The sequence below is a fragment of the Leucopleurus acutus genome, assembly GCF_964270905.1.
Source record: "Leucopleurus acutus genome assembly, chromosome: 5".
Lineage (NCBI taxonomy): Eukaryota > Metazoa > Chordata > Mammalia > Artiodactyla > Delphinidae > Leucopleurus > Leucopleurus acutus.
The window spans coordinates 40,143,090-40,160,356 of NC_139147.1; the positions used below are offsets into that span (position 1 = coordinate 40,143,090).

General features: G+C 33.1%; 1 protein-coding gene across 2 annotated transcripts; it reads right to left on the bottom strand.

Moving 5' to 3' along the window:
* Window positions 1–514: 514 nt before the first annotated feature.
* POU1F1 (POU class 1 homeobox 1) lies at window positions 515–15,281 on the bottom strand (the record flags this gene model as incomplete). Of its 2 annotated transcripts, none has more annotated exons than XM_082839650.1 (6): window positions 515–725; window positions 1,817–1,877; window positions 2,612–2,776; window positions 4,802–5,026; window positions 12,177–12,248; window positions 15,140–15,281. In XM_082839650.1, 6 exons carry the CDS (start codon window positions 15,279–15,281, stop codon window positions 515–517), a joined length of 876 nt encoding a protein of 291 aa, XP_082695776.1. The 2 variants fall into 2 exon arrangements, with proteins under 2 accessions (XP_082695776.1, XP_082695775.1); XM_082839649.1 differs by having other exon boundaries at window positions 12,177–12,326.
* Between the last annotated feature and the right edge of the window lie 1,986 nt (window positions 15,282–17,267).

Sequence of the window (17,267 nt, forward strand, 5' to 3'; positions counted from 1 at the left end):
AAAGACCCAATGCAGCCAAAAATAAATAAATAATAAAATAAATTAAAAAAAAAATTTAGTTCAAACAAACTATTAGAGCTGATGGTAAGCAGGACATCAGTTAAGGAATTTTCTAATTGGATCTTCTCTGGTGATACTCTTTATGTGACATTACTGACTAAAATATTAAAAAGCAATACACAGCCTTTGGAAAAGGAAACTTTAAACTAAAAGACCACTCCCCTGTGTGTGTGTGTGTGTGTGTGTGTATAAAGAGAGAGGGAGAGATATATTGAGAGAGAGAATCACTGTTTTATTCCTATTAGTCTCTGGCTTAAAAAGTACAACGTGGCTTCTGAGAATAATTCATCAATATAATTTAAATTGTATTTATTTTTAAAGTAGAAAAGAAAAACTTCTGCAAAAGTTACTGATAGGATTTTTTTGAAGCTAACCAAAAAAGGAATTTGTATTTTGGCTGGAGAAGAGAAAGGAATGAAAAATAGAAAAACTGGCTATTACACAATAGGAAATCTTATCTGCATTCAAGATGCTCCTTAGAAATAGTAAATAAACTCTGATTCAGACTTGTTTTCACCCGTTTTTCTCTCTGCCTTCGGTTGCAAAACCAAACCCTCACTACTTCTTTCTCCAGGTTCAGTTCTTCAGCCATCCGCAAGATCTCTTGAGAGGAAGGTTTATTCTGTTCTCCAAAATGTCTCTCCAGAGCGTCTTTAGCAGCAATACTGGGAGGTGGGGAGTTGACAGGAGAGAAAGGGAGATAGGATATTTTTAGGGATGTTTTTGGCAGATCAAAATTGTTAGGTTGAATTTCCTAAATATTAACATAAAAAGGAAATTTAAAGACTCCGAAAACACCTTCAAAGCTCTTCAACAAAGATAAATGTGCAGTTTGTTGAACATTTGGATGCTTGCTAGTCTTACGTAGGCTACCTATACCAGAGTCACAGGAAGAAATAAGTAGGGGAACCCAGACACTGTGTTTATCCCACTTTGTGCCACAAGAGGGCACTGACTTACTGAGAAGGAAATAATTCTGTAGGCATTTCTAAATGTCCCCCAGAAATCATTTATTTACAATAAATGAAATGTTTTGTGTACAACTAACCCACTAAAACAAAAACTGTATTTTAGCAATTCCTCTGTGAGCCTCATGGAAATTACAAAAAGATCAATGAACAATCTGGCTTGAAATGCAAGGAGTTACCTTGAACTTTAAGCAGCTAAAATACTGATGACTAGTTTTGTTATTTGTAATAACATAGATACCATACTGCCAGAGCAAGAATTATGTCTAAAAGGACAATAGAGGGCTTCCCTGGTGGTGCAGTGGTTGAGAGTCTGCCTGCCGATACAGGGGACACGGGTTCGTGCCCCGGTCCGGGAAGATCCCACATGCCGCGGAGCGGCTGGGCCCGTGAGCCATGGCCGCTGAGCCTGCGCGTCCAGAGCCTGTGCTCCGCAACGGGAGAGGCCACAGCAGTGAGAGGCCCGCGTACCGCAAAAAATAAAATAAAAAGGACAATAGAAACGGTCACTCTATTTAGAAGTGATTGTCCAGTTTCTGTTTTATCCAAAACTTGCAGAGTAAAACTGTTCTTGAATCAAACAATACATATTTTTCCATCAGATTTTAAATTTCCAGCTATATCTCACTAGTAATTTATTAAATGCTATGCTTTTTCACCTATCTTATTTTCTCAATTGACTCTATTCATTTTTATGTTATATTGAATCTATATTATGCTTAAATGCTCATTCCATTTGTAAAATATCTTTTTCTTCTCCAGTAACTCTTAATATCTCAAAAGTATACCTGATAGTTGTTCTCCGTTTCCTTTTTCTTTCATTTGCACCCACTTTCTCATTGTATAAAGCTGTGATGGGGAAAAGATGAATAATTACAAAAACAAAGTAAGTCTTTTTATTTTAACTATCAGATTTGGATTCAAAATTTTCTTTATAAAACAATGCAAAATAAAATTACCACACATTTTTGTTTTAAAGTTTTGCGGTCTACATCATTTTAGATTACAAGCCCTAGATTAAAATGTTAACACAGAAATAAATATTAACTTAGCAAAAACAATTGTCTTTTAAATCATATCCCTACTTTTGGTTGGAACACTTGCTCTGAATGCTCTCAAACCTTGCTCTTTATCCAGCCTTGACATTAATATAAGTAGATAATTTTATCACAATAAATTGCTCATCTAGCCATTGCTTGTGTGTGCAAATGCTCTGGCTACACTTATATTAGGTTATGAAAATGATTCATGTATAATTACTACCGTATATAGCCCAGAGGCAAAACAATCTGGATGTGTTAAAAAGAATCATTTTACCACTTCACACCTATGCCATATTGTCTAGAAGTTCTCCTTATACCGTTTATTCTCTCACAATTTACATTCCCAGTAAACTTATTTCTACACTCGCTCTGGCCTTGCTGTTTTTAGTGTGATGAAACAAGATATTTATTTTTCACGTCAAAGAGAAAAAGCAAACCCAAACCAAACTTCAAGCCTCTCACTTTAGCATTAATCCAACCAAGGGAAGGCATTGTGTTCAGGTTAGAACATCACTGAGTCTCCAGAAACAACTTTAGTACCTCCTACTTGCTCGGCTTCCTCCAGCCATTTGGATAATATTGCTTTTAGTTTGCATGCATTTTTGAAGCTGAGCTGCAGGTTTTCAAATCGGCAGATAGTCGTTTGACTGAATTCAGAGCCATGCACAGCTGCCAGGGCTTCCCCAACATTTGTTTGGGTGTATCCTGTGAAAAAACAACAAAGGCCATTAACTTGTTTTTCAAGAAGCATTCATTTTGGTCCATTATTGTACAATTTTGTGTATCTTTGTCAATTACCACTTTTAACCATATATTGGTTGGCAACTTAGAATAACAGTAAGGTTCAGTGTAGAATTGTTCAGTATTTCAAAAAAAATTCCTTATAGTTAATAAATTACTTTTTTAGAAGTCAAAAGAATTCATGTAGGAACATCTGCCATTCATAATTTTTAGCCAGATTGGTTAGATGTGTCATAAACACTTTAGAAGACATTTAAAAATTCTCTCTTAATCATTTTTATTAAACATCTGATGATATATACTCAAAATCTATAGTATATTAAATATAATGCATAAAATACATGGTGGTATATCATAAATATTTTTATCTCAACTTTAAGAGTGAAAGATTCAACATGTTGAGGATAAAACTAAGAATTGTGTTTACTTTCCCTAAAAACATGTTTATTATGAGACTTTGATCACACAATATTTTATGTATACCTCCAAGCATATTTATGATATCATTCAGTAATGCTTCTATCTCCAGGCAAAAAGTTCTCATAGATTGTCTCAAACATTTTTAGAATACAAGTTGATATAAGCCATCAATATAGAATTTGAAACATTCACAGCAATATAAATAGCAAATTGAAAATGAATGTTATAAAGATGCCTACTGCGTGTTTATGACAAATAGTTACTACATATTAATTCAGGGCCTAAGGCTATATACCTGTATGCACAAAATGATTACATATGATGCCCATCAATAAATATCATTAAAAATTACCAGTGGCTCATTTCACAAATGCAAAAGTTTGCACCATCATTTCAATCCATTAAAAAATACATTTCATGCATTAAAATCAAGGTTAATTATTATGGTTATTTACATTAAAAACACTTTTCAATAGAAAGTGAGCAAAGGCTGAGAACAGACAGTTCACAGAAAAGGAATTACACATGACTGTCAAACACATGAAAGAACATCTTTCACTCTTCACTCATAATAAGAGAAATTTAAAATGAAACTACCATGAGGCACCACTTTGACCTATCTGATTTGCAAAGATCCAAAAGATTTAAGCATCTTTTTCCTTCAACAACTATTTTTTTATTCTATGTGCCAGTCACTGTTCTAAGTGCTGAGGATATGCCCCTAAGGAGAAAACAAAAAAGAAATAAATAAACAAAAAACAAAGTACAAAAAACTCCTGCTTTCATGGAGCTCATATTCTGAAGGGTGGCAAAAGAGACACCTATGGCGGTAGTAAAATTTGGTACAACTTCCACAGAGACCAATTTGACATCTATCGAGATTCCAAACACACATACTCTTTGATCAGGCAATTTTGCTTTTAACACTTTCCCTTCACATGTATTTATATAGGTGCAAAATGACATTTATGAAGTTAATTATTGTGGTATTGTTTTCAGTAGCATAAGATGAAAGGCCATACAAATTCCATCAGCAGGAGACTGGTAGTATATTCATAAAATGGAAATTGGCAGATGCATTACAGAAAGCTTCTAAAAAACTAATATTGAAAGCTCTCCAAAACAAATAGTTAAATGAAAAAAAAATCTGTATGAAGAAATATATGTATCTGCTTGTATGTATATGCATAAAATACCTCTGGAAGGCCACACAACACTGATAAACAGGAAAAACAAGCAGAAGGGATATATTTCACTTATACCTTTTTAGCCTTTGAATCATACAAAGGCATCTCTTCAAATAAAATATAGGTAAAAAAGGCACTTCAAAACTTATCTCTGAAAAAGAGTACCATTAATTTAGAAATCTATGTATTTTGGCTACTAAGAATTTACAGGGAAATGAAGGTTTTTGTAGGTGTGTCATCATTCGAGTAACTTACATCCGCAGTAGATATGTAGAATGAGAACTGTCTTGGACTTTTGAGCAGAGTGTAAGAGACTGAACAGTAACAGAGTAAGAATTTGCAGAGCAGGTTGTGTGCCGCACTGCTCATAACAAGTACATACCTAGCTTAATTCTTCTCACTTTAAATTCATTGGCAAACTTTTCAAGTTCTCGGATTTCCGGAGAATCCATGTCTATTGGCTCTTCAGCCAACTTGCTTTTCCGCCTGAGCTCCTGCTTGAAATCAGCGGCTGTGAGGTCCTCTGCCAGGAGAGGCTGGTGCATGGGAGGAAAGCCATGACTCAAGGTGTGGTCGGGAAACTTATAAAGACAAGGGGCTAAGCTCCCTGTAACAGCAAGAAAAGGAAAGGACCGTTTGTAATTATCCCCCATTTCTATACATGCAAGAGTTTGGCCCATAAGATTATTGTGACAGCCAGTCTCAATTCTGAAAGGTTACCTGACATTCAGTCTTCTGAAATAGAAGAGTAACTTAGTATAAATGCGATGATTTATTTTCCACCTTCCTGGGAGCAGCAAAAACAAAGATACTGCAAAGCCAAAGGGAAGAAGCAGGGACTTGCAAATAATTAAAATAGAAATAAGCAAATTTCACAGAAGTGTGAGTTTTCCATCATTTTTTTCTCTTAAAAGACATCTATTCCTGGGAATCTGAGGTTCAACTTTAACCAGAATGTACATATTCATCTCTGTTTTCTTAATTCATTGAACAAATAATCTATGATGTTTGTTATAATCAGGCACGTGGTTAAAGGCTATGCTGGGAAGTTTTCGTAGGATTGAAAAATTGATTTTACATTATTAAGAAACCCCACTGTTTTTTCAGTAAATGCTTAATTTAGTAAAGGCAGGTAAAAATAAAATTATGAGAACACAAAATGCATTAATATGTTTAAATAGATTTGACGTTAACAAGCGACAGACATTAACAAAAAGTAATTTTTAAAGTTCTATTAAAAAGTCAGCAACAAGAGTTCTTGAAAAGTATAAAATATAATGGAATCACTTCTTGACAATTATTTAGGAAGCAAAAATAAGTGGCAAGGAAAGGTGCAGTTCTAGATATGATAGGTAATCACCCATAAATGATGAAGCATTGAATCCATTTAGTGAGTTAAATAAATCACAAAAAACTAAAAGATTTAATTTTTTAATTGCTTCTAGATTTCATTCTTCATTTGGAAAGAAGAGTCTGCCTCAGTCGTGGAGCGTGGGTGAGAGGATTGTATAAGCCAAACTCCCGCACATTTTATTTTTGTTTTCTTCATCAGTACTTTACATTTTTATTCATAGAGATTTAACTTTAATTTATATTAAATGACACCTGTATAACCAAGACATTTTGATGTAAATAAAATATGCAATAATTAATAATCTTTCTTATGAGTACAAATAAGTATTTAAACTAAAAATAAATGACTACAGAATACCTGCAGTAATGATTCTTAGAAACTTACTGAAAAAATACATCGAGTTTATGCTACCTATAATTTCTCTATAAATACATTCACAAGTCAGACATGAGTAATAGTGTATTTTGCCAGGATATATAAAGCTTACATTAATATATCAACACGTAATGAGCAAAGAATAGTGTAAGTCAGCAAATTGTTGGCTTATATTATTTACATGAGGATATGTAATTATATAGTGTACCCCAGTAGACTATATTACTTTTCTGAAGCAAAATACACATGCAATTGAGAAATTAAACAAAATAGCATAAAATAAATTTAGCCATTTCACAGATGTAAAAAATATACAAAAGAAACTATTCCTGTCTAGAGCAATTAATGTTACTTCTAAAAATCAAAATTATCCAGTTTTATTCTTTTTTTAATATCAATTTTTAATTTATTACATAACTCAATTTGTTAATGTTTATTACCTTTAGGGTTCATTTTTAGCTTTCTATTAGTTTTAGATTTCTGCTAGTTGAACTAAAAGAAAGGACTAATATATAAAAAAGAAAACTGATCACTTTTATTTTCACATTTACTTAATATTTATCTCAAGACTTTTCTTTTGCTTTGCTTTCAGAGTTGAATCTTACACATATGAAAAAATCTTCACTTCTTTCGTCATTCAGAAAGAGCAATGCTACTTAATACACTTAATGATGAAATACTCTGAGAAACAGTAAAAACAGAGACAAATCAGGCTGCTGTTTTACTTTGCATATTTAATGTATTTTAAGGCACTTTGGATAACTCATGTAATCTGTGTCAAATTATTTTTATTTCACATAAGTAATTTGTTGCATATCGTTTACATGAGATGCAGAAAGGTCTGAATTTGTTAGCAATCTTGATCACTCTTTTCAATTTTTCTTGCTGATAATAGTTGCACTGCTACAAATCTCCATGCTGTGTTCATTTTACATTTGTCATCTTCTTATCCTTATATAAACAAATGAAGTAGAAAAGATATGTATTTTTTACCCACAATTTAAAATTTGAATGAAAACAAGTTAAATAACTCTCCTTGGGTGTTATGATGAATTCACTACACAGTTGAAACTAGAAGTGAATTCCAATGAACATTGCAGTAAACCACATCAAAATAATCAGTCCATTTTTCAGGTAGTCTGTACTCAGGGAAATCAAATGACTTTAAGGATTTCTGCATCTTAAACATATTTGGCTACATTAAACAAACGCTTTCAGACAAAAGTATTATATTTATTTAATAAAATATTGGAAGTGAGCCATCTCTATTTCTGGAAAATTTTAAAGCTAGTTTATACATTATAAATACTCTGGAGAAATGCACATTTAACAAATAAATTTGAACATGAGTCCATAAGAAGTACACAGAAAATACCATGTTCAAAAGTCTGGCATCCAGAGGAAAAAGGAAAGCACAATGTGTGACATGTTTTTATTTTCCGTTAATTGAAAGTATCCACAATTATCTACAAGGACACGGTTTTCCTGGAGCTAACCTTAAACAGAAATTCATGACAGTCACAAGCACAGCCAAACAACCTGTGGTTTCTATCATATGATCCTATATTTGGCGGAAAATGGGGAGTGATTGGTATGGTATACATGACAAGATATTTAAAAATTTTTTCTAAAGCCTGGATTATTGAAAAGTCAGACTGGGGAGGAGGAGAATAAGATACATTGAGTCGTGTGCCGCAGAAGTTTCATGAACAATTTCCAAAACATTGCTAAAGCAAAATTGTCTATAAGCCTAGAACAAGTGCACACCTAAATAGCTTGGAAGTGTTTGTACATTCTTTACAGCCCAAGATGTATTTTCACACTGCAGATTAATCCACCACAGCCTTTCTGAACTGCTCTGCATGTACTTCTGGGTGGTGGAGGAGGGAGAGGAACAGAGGTGAGTCTTTTAAAGCAGGTGATGGGGAGGCCATGGTCTTGCCTTGCGGGGACCTGACTCAAGGTTCTGTGATACAGGGCAGGGGGCTCTTCTGCATCACGTGGCTCAGCCAGATGCTAACTGACAACATCTCTGAGGTTATGAAGCTTTAAAAGAACAAACAGGGGAAGCAGAGGGACACAGTAAAATACACCCACCTTGCTGTAGACTGGAACAGCAAAGTACTGTTCGGTTTTTTTTTGTTTGTTTCTGTTTGTTTTTTTTTTTGTCCTCATGCATGACAACGTGAAACAAATCATAAATTTGAATTGTGATTTTTTTTTTCTCTTTTGTGCATTTGTACATCCTATTCATGTACAACAGGGTCCTTTTCCTGGTTTTATAAATTAGGTTGATTTGGAGCATAGCCATGCCTGTTTGTTTAAATATTGCCTGTGGCTGCTTTACAATCACCGAGTTGTGTAGTTGAGACAGAGGATACAAAATTTAGGGAAAATACAGAGAGTCAGTGCTACTGAAAGTCCTTTCATGATCCAGAGGCAAAAGATGGTCAGAATTACTCCTTCCCTTATTGTCAACACAACCAGAATAAGTTAGGGGAAAAGTAAGACTAAATAAAAGAAAAAAATGAAACAGAAAAAAAAAAAAAAAGACAACTTAAGAATGAAGAGATGGGCTCCGAAGTAGACTATCTCTCTATGTCACTGTCAAACAGATTTCTGTTACCCTTTGCCTTAGCCCAGGTGTAAAGGGCACTTGCAGCCATACTAGTCTTTTCTCTTATTATCCACTTCTCATAAGAAAAGAACATCCATCTTCTTGATGAATTCTCCAATATCAGCTATTTTGCTTTCCTGATAAAATTAATTTTTAAGCAAGGACTCTTACAGCACATCTTGGGTGCCATTATGTCATAACCTTGCTGGATTTAGCAATCATTACCATGTAGCTGATTTGCCCAGTTTCCACAGGACTGTGGACAAAGTACACAGCTCATTAAGCTTGTTTTCTAACTTGGACCCAGCTTTAGAAACTGGAGAAGAGACACAATGTCAGATACCCAGGAATCAGAGTTTTGAAGGGTTTTTGTTGTTATTTTGCTTTATTTTGTGTTTTTCCAGAAGAGATTTTTGAATACCATTTATAATTCCCTGTTTCCTATTATCTATACTGTAGGCTGTTGAATTATCTAAGTTCTCAGGAGAAAAGAGACAGAAGAAGAAATGTAACTGGGAATGTATCTGAAGAGAAGATCAAGGAGAAAGCCAGGTTGAGTTGGTACAAAGTTGCCACAACTCAACTCTGATAGATCTGTGGTACCCACTGCAACTTGGATATGAAGAGACTGACACTTGGAGATGCTGACTTGAACAAGGTTTGTAATTAGTTCCTGGTGTGGCTAATTCATTTCATCCAATCAGTCATTCTCTTTGGTATGCCCACACCTGGTCTATGAAGCACAGTGAATTCATCTGATGATTAGAGTCCTCCCTACCAACCTTAACAAAATACTAGCTATAGCTCTTGTCTTCCGATGGGTTATTAATTTAATGAAATGCTCAAACTAAATGTAAGCATCAGAGTATAGTGACAAAATAGCCGTATTCAAATAAAGTAATTTCACACCCTTTGAAATATGGTTCTTTCTGCAGCTTCGCTTTTATATGGAGTATGTGACAATGCATCTGTCTTTGTTGTTGATGATTAAACGCTTCTGTGGATTGTGTGGAAGCAGCTGATTTGATGAACGCCTTGAGACTTCTCAGAAAATTCAAATGACATTGCCAGGTCTCTCTTGTGTTTTTTATACCTTTTCTGAATTCCTGAATACTTCTGAATTCTTGTGTTTTACAACTTAATTTGTGTAGCTTCTCTGGGGATGACGGCAGAAAGGTTCAGATTCTCTGAGATCTAATCGGCCATGATGCAAAGGCTAATTACCAAATATATGACAAAATAGTGACATTGTAACAAATTATAAAGCACACCATATTTTAATGATATCCCTCTCAAAAAATATTCAAATATAATCTCTATGCTTGCTATGGTGAATATTTCTTTCAGTGACAAAATATATTTAACTTTGGTTTAAGACTACAACAATACCTCCAAATCTTAGGGCAAGTTTTCTCGTGATTGTCACCAACCCAGGCTTTGAATCATTTTAAAGGGCTTTTCCAGGGGCCTCTCCTTTTTAACTTTTAATGAGGAAGAGAGTTTGCTGAGCCTGCCAGGGAAACTTGTACCAGCACAATCTGAGCTGCCTGTGGACTCTCAGTGTGAACCTGGGCCTGTTCTCTCCAATCCTGGAAATTGGAAGGGTGTTAGATTTCTCAGGCCAGCTGTGAACTCCACAGACACTGGCCTAGATCTGGTGAGAGGGAGGTGGTAGCAAAATCCATCTAAAAGTATTTGGTCTGTGGCTGGTTTTATCTTTGTGCCAACCTCAATCCATTCCTGCCACTTGCTGGGTATAGAGGGAGCCTATAGTTGTACCGGCGTTCCTGGAACTTACTGTGAAGGAAGAGCAAGGCCTTTTTCCTCCAAGAAAGGGCAGCACGTGGCCATGAGCTTGTTATTTCCAGTCTCCATAATCAAAATGTGGTAGAGGCCACAGAAAGAATTCTGCCTGCACCTCTAGTGGCTAAATGCATATTATTCTATTTTATAATGAAAATAGTTCATCATCAAGGGCTGTTCTCATTAACCATGAATACTGATTAACTACTACATATATGAATCATAAATGATCTGTTTTCAAAGAGGAAGAAAATATATGGCTTTCTTTATTTCTTACTTATTAAAGAGAGACATCAGGATTTACAGGTAACCATTAAGAACATCAGTTTTCATTTTATATAAAGGTGAGGCTACTAGTTTATTCAGAATGCTGCCTAATAGAAGGTAAAAGAAGCTAATTTGTTCTGGAATATTTTATTTTAAAGTTTTAATATTTTATTGAGTCTTAAACTGAGAAATTCTGAAAAATGAAAGGTTGGTGAACTAAATTCTTTGTTCAATTTTATTTCAAATGTATAAGCATAAATCCATATTTGATGTTTTATCACCTACTCTGGATAACAAAACACAAGAAAAGATTTCCCTAATACGTGATTTCTCTATCCAGAGTTTCTTAATATCACACAAGCGTGCACACAAACACATACACACACACATACACACACACTCACATTCTCCCATAGATCCTTGGTAGTTTATTGTTACCCATAGTATTTATCTCCCTGCTGCAGAAATAAATATAAAAGATTAAGGGATACCCCCAAAAAATTTCTGTGCCCAGCAAAATTGTTTCTATGGCCATATCCTAAAATTAAGTCATGAATTTTGTAATGAGTGGATCTCTTAGGTCATATTTTCTTTTCCTTAAGAAATGTGCTATCAATATCTTCATGCAAGTGTCAATAAACAAGTAGTTTATCTTGATCTAGTGATGTTTTACTCATTCAAAAGGAAAAAAGATACGTAACTTCAACTATTTCAATCTCATCTAAGACTCAGAAGCATCTCAGACAGGGCTGCCAAAGACTCAACTATTGCTAAAGCAGCTGCAAATCACTCTTAGCCGTCAATGTCTTATTTATCTGGCCAGAAGAAATATTGTGGTGAGGAGAATGCTCTAGAAGTTGGTCTATCTGCTTTGGTAGCCACATAAGATTACTGAGCACTTGAAATATGGCTAGTGCAACTGAGGAACTGAATTTTAAATTTGACCTTATTTTAGTTAATTTACATCTAAATTTAAATAGACACATAAGGCTAGCAGCTACCTTATTATTACTGTAGGCAAGCCCACTAATGGCATAAACAAGTGACAATGAGCAGTTTGGCAGTAGAGAATTAAAATAAAAATCATACAAAGCAAACACAAGAGTTAAGAAGCATAGCAGCTCAGAGCTGGGTAGAATAGGGGCAATCAGGTATAACTATTATGGTCTCTGAAGACATCACAGATCAGAGAACATTTCAATAAGCGGTGGTTTTACCAGCATTTCCAAGGTTAAGAGATCTGAAATTCATGATATACTCTGGTCAAGATTCCCTCAGACCCAGGAAATCCATCCAAGTGTCCCCAAACTCAATCTTATATGTAAGGACAATTTTTCTTACCTGCCATCACTCCATAGGTCGATGACTGGTTTCCATAATGACAGGAAGGAACAGAATAATGAAGTCCTGTTGCTGTGTTTCCCAATGTTGTCACCAAGAAATATGTGCACAAACATTTAGGAGTTTGGATCAAAGACAAAATAGACGGGACTGGTAAGAAAATGTACGAGGATTCAAGACACATTCGTTTCATTTCAAAAGTACACGTTTAAGCTATTCTTAAAGTTATATGCCAATAATTTGTTCTCATTTGGGGGCAGTTCTCTGATGAGTAGGTTAAAACTAGAGGTTGAAATTTGTCTCAAGTAATGAGATCATGAATCATCAAAGTGGACTAGAGCCTTCATTAATTATATCCTGTGCTCTGTGTTGGGGTGATTGACCAGTTTGAAACTTGGCTAATCGGAAGTAGCCGAATTCTCGCAGGTTCCACTCAATATAGACATTGCAAAGAACTGACGAGAGGATAGTTGCTTAAAATTCTTGTATAACATAGTATAATACTGGTCTTTTTCTGGAACAATGAATACAGAAATCAACTCCTGATCAGTCTTTACTTCTGCTTATTCACCTAACAAATTTTTTCTATCAAAGAGGAAATGGCAGAGCCACTAGCTTTTTACTGGATATAATAATAAAAAAACCCCACTAAGTTCAGAGGCTTATGAAAAGCCTGTGACAATGTACGATGTATTTAGGCTGGTGTTGAAACCATGAGGTTGTAGGTTTTCTTCATGCACACAATTAATTCAACAATTCTAATGAAGAAGCTGGTCAAAAAATAAGTTCGTTGATTGTTGAGTAACTTGAGGTTTATAAAGGTTGAACCTAGCATATAAACTTAACCTCATTTATAAATAGTTATAGGTTTCATTGAATTAATGTATATGTTGAAAGTATAAATTTGAATTACTAAACTTTTATCAAGCTTTAAACATGAATAACAATGGACTACTGACAATAAAATCACTAGCCAACGTTTTCTTATGTATTTTATTTTCGCTTTTTTTTCATGATATCCTGAATGTAGTGGTGGATTTTCATAAATAAAGTTGTATCTTCTTGAATAATATGAGATATTATAAAGAATAGATTTAGAATCCTTTGAAAATATATGGTCTACCGATTAAAGACAAAATTTCTTCAGAACATAAAACATATTTTCTCTATAACTCAATTTTTAATATTTTAAAATATCTGCATAAATTTTCATTTTACAACTGACACAGAGAGAGAACTGAAATCATTTTACTTTATAATGATTACTATGCATTCCAAAATTAAACAAATAAACATGAAACGCATTCAATATCTAAGTGCTCTTCTCATTATAATCACTATTTTTAATTCCTTACTTAGAAAATTAGATGTATATGATTACAATTTGATGGAAAAATTATAAAAATCAATGTTATTGTTATTTAAAACACGTTAGGTCACTTTTATTGATTATGAATTTTTTTACTTCCAAGGTTTAAATACCTTTTGTCTTTCTGATGTGGGGAAGTAGTGTAAAAGGGTAGACTAACTTACTAAATACACTATTTATTTATTTTTAAATTATTTATTTATACATAATTATGTATAATTATGTATAAATTAGTTATAAATATTTATAACTTAGTTATAAATTATTTATTTATACATTATTTACTTATTTTTAAATAAATAAATAGGGTTTTGACCTAAACTTGCTTAATTTTAACCTCAATTCCAAATTTTACTTTTATTCTAGCCAAATACTATCCACACACAGTAGATTAAGCAAACAATGCATTATCCTTCTCATCACCAAACTATATAAATGCCTATTATGTAAAATATACAATTAGCTATGTGATGGTTGTTTAAATTTATTTATACCACACCTCTTTGATAAAAATACTTTGTTACATTTTCCAAAAAATATGTTTGAGGATATTTTCATTAGTACATTTTAAATTAAATTCTGAGAATGTTTAGTAGATAAAAAATCACTACATTAATAATTTTCCCAGAGTCTAAATATATGATCTCTAGATACTTTAAAATTCAGCCGAAGATTAATGCTAAACTTACGTATAAGTTTGAAAGCTGCTTAATTATAACAAAAGATAAGGCTAAAATACTTTAAATCAGCATATAAATGTATCAACTCAAATTTTGATTTTTAAATGTATAAAATTTAGTTCATATTTAGATTGCTTTTAAAACAAGTGGAAAGTGCTGTTAAACAGAAGACATTTACTCAACTCAAGACTGTTTATAAATCAACTTCAAAACAATTTGTTACTGCATAAAAAATGGACATATTAAAAAAATATACTTATCTGCTTGGTTGTGTTTGAGACAATATATTTGAATTCTCAAGTTTAATTTTCATTTAAGAAAGTTATATAAGAAAATATAAAAACTTTGAAGTCTCTCCAGAACTCAATTTTGAGAAAATTCAACTCAGTCCATGGGCTCTAAATATTATATTGCCTCTAGATTTGATTTCTGAGTTTTTAATTATGCTAAAAATTAAAGTATTTAAAGTAATACTTTAAATTAAAGTATTTAAGTAATTAAAGTATTTCAGTAATTAAAGTAATTAAGTATTTAAACACTTAATTATTTTATTCTTTGAAACCCATTGTTGTTGGTATTGGGAATCATTCAGTTGTGTTTACTGTGAGGTGTATGACTGTTTTTAGACATGGTAGTAAATGTAATCTAAAAACCAAATAAATCTCAGACTCACTGTTTACTTATATAGAAAACAGATCTCTTTTATAATAAAACCAACAATAATAGAAATTACTACACTTACTAATATTTCTTGAAAATTTTCTTAGGCATTTTGACCTCTTCAATATCCTGAATATTTAACTTAACACCAATGAAAATAAAAGAAGCAATGAGATTCTAAACTAACAAGATTCAAAGCGTCCACCCTGACATGTTAGGCCCAGCCACACGTAGACGGTTATTGGAGTCAGTACCTGTGGACATCACGTTGGTGGCGTGGTTGGAGACTGGTAGGCACTCGGCAGCGCTGTGATGCATTATCAGAGGCAGAGTTGCAGAAGACTCAGAATTCAGAGGTATAAAGGTATCAGCCGAAGTAAAAGGTTGGCAACTCATTCCCACAAAAGAGTAGAAAAATGAGGAGAAGTCTGCTCCTCAAGTCAGAGTTTTATTATATCACCATCTCAAAGGGCCGTTTCAAATCTCACTACCTGCATATATACATCAGGGAGGCTCTGAGCACCAGGAGGGCGCGTGCTGGTATTTATACTGCAGGGAAATCCCTTTATACATGTTAATCGTCTTTTCCCAGGGGTATTGCTTCATCAATCTGGACAGTCTTCCTTCTTACCCAAACATAATCCATGCCCAAGTGGGGAAGCTGGTTCTTGGGTACAGACTGAAGGCCAAGGAGAAATATGAAACTTTATTTGACAACTTCAGTAATTCAGACCTTTTAGAAAGGAATCAAGAGCTTAAAAAAAAAGTGTCCCTCAAAGAAATAACACTACAACGAATTGAAAAACACTAAGTCTGTTTTTGCTACTAACAAAATGATAAATTTATACATATGAGATATTTTTCTTTTTTTCATAACCTCATTAAATCCGAAAAACAACAAAACAAGAGAAGTACACGCTACATAATTTTAAGAAGCAGAATTTTTAAGTTTAAATTGAAAGAAGCATAAAAGACTAAATGTGAGAATGAATATATTGCCAACTAGTGATTCACACTCAATATAATTCTGAAAAACTATAAAAACAATTGAATTTTTACTATATCACAAATAGAAAATGATAAAATATTAAATAAAATTCTAGTAATTTGTAGAGAAGATGAACATTAGTGATAGTATCTTTCCCTTGGTTTCAATTTATTCAACAAGAACATACACTTAGTGAGCTCTTACTAGATGTCAACACTATTCTAGTCACTTTCTACAGTTATGTCAGCAAATGTCACATCTTTGTGAGATCTGTACCATTCTCACTAACCTTGATTGTGCCAGAGCCTCTGATCTTTGCCATTCCACTCCAGAACCTGCACTGGGTGCAAACTTTCCACACAAAATATATTGACATTATAAGACTATGAAAAAAATAATATACTATAAACAATTGATTCAAAGATAATTATCAGTATAATGATTTCACAATGATCATGATTTCTCATATAAATGAATGAATGCAATACTGTCTTTATTATGTATACTAGGGATAATATAGGGAACAGAAGTAACCTGACAGGCAGAGATATTACTGACATAAGGAAAGACTTATGCTCCATTAGATATTTTTGAAATTTTATATTATGGAATATTTACCTTGGAATTGGTTGCTTTGTGCTAAATTTAATGTTGATATTGATGAGAATACACTTTCAAAAACTTGAAATTTGAACGCTTGTCATTAACCAGTTAATATTTTGTAGGAAAAAGATGTTATAAGGTTGCCCAAATCATGAGATATTGCCTGAAAATATTGTAAAAATAACATATTTTCCATTCTGAATTCTCTTTGAAGCTCCATTTGTCTTCTCTAATGAGAGAAGAAGGTTACAGGTAATCAAACGTATTTATTTTACTTTTGCAGAATTCTTGTAATTTTCAGACTTCACCTATACAAAAAAGTATTTTTTTGATGTGTTTATAAAGAGAATTTTTTTATAAAGAGATTTGTTAAGAAAATTAAAAGTTTATAGGGCATCAAATAATTTTAAAAATAAACTAAATGATATTTAGAGAGAATAGTACTTGAAAATTGCCCCTAATAATTTTGCTATAGTTTGAGTCATTGGAATATGTCGGTAAAGTATATGAACCAAATGATAGCACTGTAAAACTTGCCTGGAAGAGCAATAAAGAACTTCACCAGTATTTGCTGTCTAAGATTCTAAAATTGCAATTTTAGACATAATTTCCTTAATAATGGTTTAAAAATTTTTAACTATTTATGTTATGAAGTGGAAACCAGACTGTTACAGTTAAAACTGTGTAAAGCCAGGAAGTAGATGTTCCCATTATAATCTTTACTTAGCACTGTAAATTATTAATTTATCAGATTTTTAAATCAGTTTTTGTACACAGTTTTGCTTTTGCAT